Here is a 6,665-nt window from a genome sequence, read left to right on the forward strand (position 1 = left end):
TTACACCGGAAATAACTTTTTTGAAGGTTACAAAACAGGCCGGCACCATGCTTTCTCGAATGTTTTATGGAACTCAAGTGCAATGTTTACGTAATGAACTGTTTCATGCTCACAAAAGAGCACTATCACTTACGGCAACATGTCGTGCACAACCTCCAACAAAGCCTGGTCAGAAAAAAACATATCTAAGAGACAAACCGCACATGAACGTCGGCACTATCGGGCACGTGGATCATGGTAAAACTACACTGACAGCGGCTATAACAAAAATATTATCATCTGAAAAGAAAGCAGACTTTAAAAGATATGAAGAAATCGACCATTCACCAGAGGAGAAAAGAAGAGGGATCACCATAAATGCAGCTTGTGTAGAATATCAGACGGACAAACGTCATTATGGTCATGTTGATTGTCCTGGTCATGCAGACTTCATTAAAAATATGATAACAGGTATAATCCGTGGCAATATCTAGTGTACGTTATAACGGGGACAATTCCAACCAAACCATTGCATTACAACTTTAATAACTCCTACCACAAATTCCTCAATCCTCAATCTTAAGGCCTGTTGGCACGAATTGTCCCAATGTGCAGTTTTCCTCTCTGGTACATTTTTTCCTCGACATATTTTCTTCTCTGTACTTTAAATTGGAATAAATAAATTTGGTGTATTTACTGTCTTCTGATTGGTTAAAAGTATTAGTTTTATTTTCAGTGTTGTCAATTTTTATGGCGACAAGCCCACTCTGACGTTGTGTATTCATACGCCAACATGTGTGTACGTACGTTGTTATTGCTAATATAAAAAATATAAAAAGTTCTTTGAGCCTTATTTTCATAGAAATTTATATATAATGAATGGCAATAACTTATTTTGAATTTATTGACCCATAAAATTAATTTTTGACTCTTCACATTTTACATGTTTTACATAATCCGCTTCGCGGATTATTCAATGTGAAGAGTCAAAAATTAGTTTTATGGTTCAATAAATTCAAAATAAATAATAGCCATTCATTAAATGCGCTGGTTAAGATTGGGATTGTGGAACAGCAGTATTAAATCTGCCTGTTCTGTCAATGTAATGTGCCACTGTTTGTAGTTTGTCTTTTGTCTCTTCTGTGTTCTCGCTGTCCAGTCTCGATAACATAGTAGCTAATAGTCCGAGATTACTCCAATGGCTGTTTTGCCAGACAGGCTGGGGCAGTGGGACGTCGAAGTCGTCCCATATCAAAAAGTGGATATTTGCCCACCCAAAATAGATGCCCTGCTTCGTCACTTCTGGTTCCAACTGACGGCCTTGGAATTATATAAATTGGGCATCGATCTGTTCATTTTTCATTTATCTTTTCATTTATGTAAGTTTCACCTACCTGCCAACCTTTATTTTTCAATATTTTAACAGTTTTCACAGAGACCCATCGATTTCTGCATTTTGACCAAACACATGTTTAACTTGAAATTCAGATAATAGTTTATTTAAGGACATCCATGCGTATTGTGATCACCGGATTTTTACGAGATGGGTCACACTGAGGTCACTTTGCATACAGAAAATATGTCGGGGGGAATTGCTTCCTGGAATAAATTAAAGAATTTTCAGGGGCGTAGCTAGAAAGAAACGATGTGGAAGCAACTCCCGAAAAATTTTTGGGACCCTATTATGCAGAATTTTTTTTTTCGGTTTTCGGTCATAGGACGGTTAAAAGAGGAGCTGTATGTTGATAAAAAATTTTGAATGTAAAACTATTAATAAATCTTCTGAATATAGTTATACATAAACAACACATATTTGTGATACAGAATTTACTCAAAATTGTCCAAAATCTGCTCTTCGGGTCTGGGCAGAAACAAACTTCTCTATTACTTTGTCAACATTCACACTGAAATCCCGATGAATATGCAGTAATGCTATGTAACTTTCGTTGTTCATTGTTGATCGTACATTTGTTTTCAATTACATACAGAGTACCGTGACTGATAGATCTCAGGGCCATCAAGCACTCGCGAGATGTTATAAACTAGCGTACGTGTTCGGCATCGAGCGACCTTCCAATTGAATTCGTCAAAATTACATGCTAGGTCAGTTTCGTATGTTTCAGACAATATTGAGATTTGTTCGTTTGTGATATTTCCTACAACACGATGAAGCAGATACAGCACAAAGAAGCGATGTTCTGATAAATTGACGCGACTCCACTCTCCAGTTGCCTTATCATATGGTCTATGAACGCAAAAAATAATGAGACTTTCCAATACTGTTTTGGCGTGGTTGCAGGGTGATTGGCTCCGGTAGTCTGTCAACCACATCGCCTCGGCATATTTTCAACAATATGGAAGGGATCTGATAATTCTAATGCCGATTGGTACACCTCATTCCAAACTGATGAACTGTACACTGTAAAATGTGCTCCAAAACTACATATCTTAGACTGAGTATTACAAATTCAAAAGTAAAAATCTTGTAAAAGATGCAAGTAACCTTCCGATTTTGTCATAATCTCCAAAAAAAAATTTATTTTGAATTACCAAATGTCGTTATTTAATGATATTTCATCAATTAAAAAAAGTGACAACATAGGTGTTTCCTTTAACATTCAATTTATAAATTTTTATTTTGCCATTTCTTTTTTTGCATGCCGAATCAATGTGCACGCAACTTCGGAGCTACGATCTTTTTCTGAATGAACAGCTTCATCAACACTTGTAACTAGGTTGTCAAACTAATATCCGGGATAGACGGAAAAGACACCAACAGTCTCCGATTCCGATTGACCAACACATCTCTCTCTCTTCTGCTTTTTTTTTTTTTTGTTGGTGAAAACGAAGTGGATGCACGTGCTGTCGTGCCTCTGCTACGCCCCTGATTTTCTTCAGAAAAAAGTATATGTACATAAGTTTTATAATTATAGTATAACTAATCGCCGTATTTGAATATAAAAAATAAGACAACGCGTGACCGAACGACGCATGGATTAAACGAGTGCGCAGCACGAGTTTAATCCATAGCGGCGTTCGGTCACAAGTTGTCTTATTTTTGATATTCAAATACGGCGATTAGTTATTCTTTTTATTACATTGGCAAATGGCTTTTTTTTTTATGAAATTAATGTAGAAAATGTAAGGAACTATATCTTTTTCCTACGCATTGACAATTTGTTTTGATCCGACGTTATCGACGTCTTGACAACGCCTATTGTTGTATGACGTCAGAGAGTGAAATAACCACGTTTATTTCACATGTGAAATTATCGGTTTTTATCTAACTGGGAAATCAATGTAATTCATTGCAACAAATGTAATAATGAAAACTATCCATTGAGTTATAAAAAAACATATATGCATTATTTTTTTTTGATTTGAGGTTTCTTATGACTTTAAAAGCTTTATATTTTAGAAGGTGTAAGACCTGGAGGTTTAATACTTTGTATAAAGATGCCTCATACATGTGTTCTACTATGTTTCCGTCAGTCACATGTCCCATATCCTTGACCTCATTTTCATGGTTCAGTGGCTACTTGAAAAAAAGTTAAGATTTTTTGTAATGTTAAATTCTCTCTTATTATAAGTAAAAGGATAACTATATATAGTATGTACATTTCTTGCAAGGTCCTAATGCCTGTCAGACAGTTTTCACTTGACCTCGACCTCATTTCATGGATCAGTGAACAAGGTTAAGTTTTGGTGGTCGAGTTCATATCTCATATACTACAAGCAATAGGTCTAGTATATTTGGTGTAGACTGTAAGGTGTACATGTCCAACTGGCAGTTGTCATCTGACCTTGACCTTATTTTCATGGTTCAGTGGTTATAAGTTTTTGTGTTTTGGTTTGTTTTTCTTATGCTGTATGCAATAGATCTACTATATTTGGTGTATGGAATGATTGTAAGGTATACATGTTTAGCGGGCAGGTGTCATCTGACCTTGACCTCATTTTTATGGTTCAGTGGTCAAAGTTAAATTTTTGAGTTTTGGTCTTATTTTCTAATACTTTAAGCAATAGGGCATCTATATTTGGTGTAAGGAAATATTTTATTATCTATATGTCAGTCGAATAGGTTTTATTTGACCTTCACCTCATTTTCATGGTTCATTGCTCAGTGTTAAGTTATTGTGTTTTGGTCTGTCTTTCTTAAACTATAAGCAATAGGTCAACTATTTTTGTTGTATGGAATAATTGTTATAATTAACTGAACATGTCTACCTGGCATGGTTCATTTTTCTTGGCCTCATTTTCATGGTTCATTGGACAATGTTTAGTTTTCTTGATTAATGTTAAGTTTATATGACAGTTGTAATAAATTTAGGACTATCAAGATAACATCAATGATTAGCAAAGAAGGCGAGACATTTCAGTGTGTGTGCACTCTTGTATAAAAAAAAATTGACATGATTGAAGAAGATGAATATTGGAATAACACATGATAATATAACACTCCTGTTATTATGCAAGCAACAATCCAATCTAATTTAAAACCGATCTCTCATCGCTCCTGTTTCTGATATGTCGCGTGGGAGATCTAACGAAACCCGCTTTGAGGTCACATGTGAGTGACCTTGTAGGTGTGTCTTTTTCGACCAATAAAATTGAGTCTTCCACGATCTTGAAAGTTTATCGAAAGGCAAAGGGATGTAACTCATTTTATTTACCACGAAATCATCAGTCAAAATTATTCATAGACTTTTTTGATTGGCTTATTAATAGGTAGTCAACTCATTTGCATATCATTATAAATTCATAACTTCTAGTTCACTCACATGTGACCTCAAAGCGGGTTTCGTTAGATCTCCCACGCTGCATATCAGAAAACGGGAGCGATGAGAGATCGGTTTTTAATTAGATTGGCAACAAACTAATCTTCAAGTTGACAGCACAAGAGGTTGAATGAACAAATAAAAACTACATGTCTAAACCTTTTTACTAAGAATTTTCAATTCATACATTTTATAAAATATCAAAATCAAATAAAACACAGCAACTATATTTTTAATTGCTCAAATAAAACCATTGTCCCTCAATGATGTTCACGAAAAACACTATGCAAACAAAACGGTAATGCATTTAACTTCTCCAAGAACTTGACCACTTCCTTCTCAAAAATCCTAGATTAAACCCTGTGTTAAAAAACATTTATGAACCAATAAATAACAGTTAACGATGGCAAAGAAAAAGAAAAGATTGCTACATTTGTACATCATTGCGAAATGTCCCGGTGTTGTGTAAAATGAAAAATTAAATTTTGTGTCACATTGAATGTGTCATGTTTATTTGTCGAATACAGGGAGAGACTAGTAACCTTATTAAAATATTTGCTTTTTTTTTTCAGGTGCTGCACAGATGGATGGCTGCATATTAGTAGTAGCTGCCACAGATGGAACCATGCCACAGACGCGTGAACATCTGTTATTAGCCAAACAGATAGGTATCAAGAGAATAGTGGTATTCGTAAACAAAGTAGATGCTGCTGATAAGGAAATGTTGGAATTAGTTGAAATGGAAGTGCGAGAACTTTTGTCCGAGTTTGGATTTGATGGGGACAATGCTCCCGTTATATGTGGGTCGGCATTAAATGCTCTGAATGGAGAAAATCCTGAACTAGGGGAAAACAGGGTTAAAGAACTTTTAGATGCTGTTGACACTTACATTGAAGAACCAGTAAGAGATTTGGACAAACCATTCTATTTACCTATTGAAAGTGTTTATTCAATTCCAGGAAGAGGGACGGTCGCAGGAGGAAAACTTGAGCGAGGAAGAATAAAAAAGAGTACTGAATGTGAAATTGTTGGTTATGACAAGAGAATAAAGTCAATCATCACAGGTGTTGAAATGTTTCGACAGATTTTGGATGAGGCCCAAGCTGGTGATCAAATAGGCTGTCTTCTCCGAGGAACTAAAAAAGACGAACTTCGAAGAGGTATGATTATTGCCAAACCAGGAGAAATTAAACTGGTGAACAAAATTGAGGCCCAAATTTACTTATTGGGTAAAGATGAGGGTGGTAGACAAAAGCCCTTGACAGATTATTTCCAAGGTCATATTTTCTGCAGAACATGGAATTGTTCAGGATTTTTAGAAGCTCCAGGCAGAGAGATGGTGATGCCAGGAGAAGATACCAAAGTAACATTCACGCTACTGAAGAAGATGGCCTTAGAGCTTGGAGAGAGGTTTACAGTCCGTGACGGAAAACAGACAATAGGCTATGGTGTTGTAACAAACATTTTGGATGCTGTTGACATTGAGGCATTTGAAGAAGGTTTAAAAAAGATAAAGAAAGCCAAAAAGAAGGAACGTGAAGTAGCGAGCATGTGAATAGATCATTTTAAAAGTAGTTGAAATGTTGTATATGTGTTTTTTTACCAAATGTTACGAAACAAAAAGTATGATTAAGAATCTACAAATGCATGAATTTATTATATTCAAACAACAAATATTTATTATACCTGAAATAACATTTAAGTATAAAAATAAGATTAAAAGATGGAGGAAGTTTTGAACAGTACAGTCAGAAGAGAGAACAAAACAATTAGATATGACAGTTAAGTTGATACCAATATTGAATTACAAATTAATGTATGTTTTATGTGAATGTATACCATTGTAGTTCATTGAAAAAATTAGTTGTTTTCATTCTATTGATCATTGAAGCTCATTGAAAAAATGTG

The 6,665-nt window shown here is 35.1% G+C and overlaps 1 protein-coding gene across 1 annotated transcript; it reads left to right on the forward strand.

Annotated features, from left to right (window-relative positions):
- Nucleotides 1-6,665, forward strand: LOC143085519 (elongation factor Tu-like). The gene is made up of 2 exons (XM_076261908.1): nt 1-450; nt 5,330-6,665. The coding sequence occupies exons 1-2, from the start codon at nt 48-50 to the stop codon at nt 6,310-6,312; spliced, it is 1,386 nt and encodes a 461-aa protein (XP_076118023.1). The 5' UTR covers nt 1-47; the 3' UTR covers nt 6,313-6,665.

This window comes from Mytilus galloprovincialis, chromosome 1 (assembly GCF_965363235.1).
Source record: "Mytilus galloprovincialis chromosome 1, xbMytGall1.hap1.1, whole genome shotgun sequence".
Classification (NCBI taxonomy): domain Eukaryota; kingdom Metazoa; phylum Mollusca; class Bivalvia; order Mytilida; family Mytilidae; genus Mytilus; species Mytilus galloprovincialis.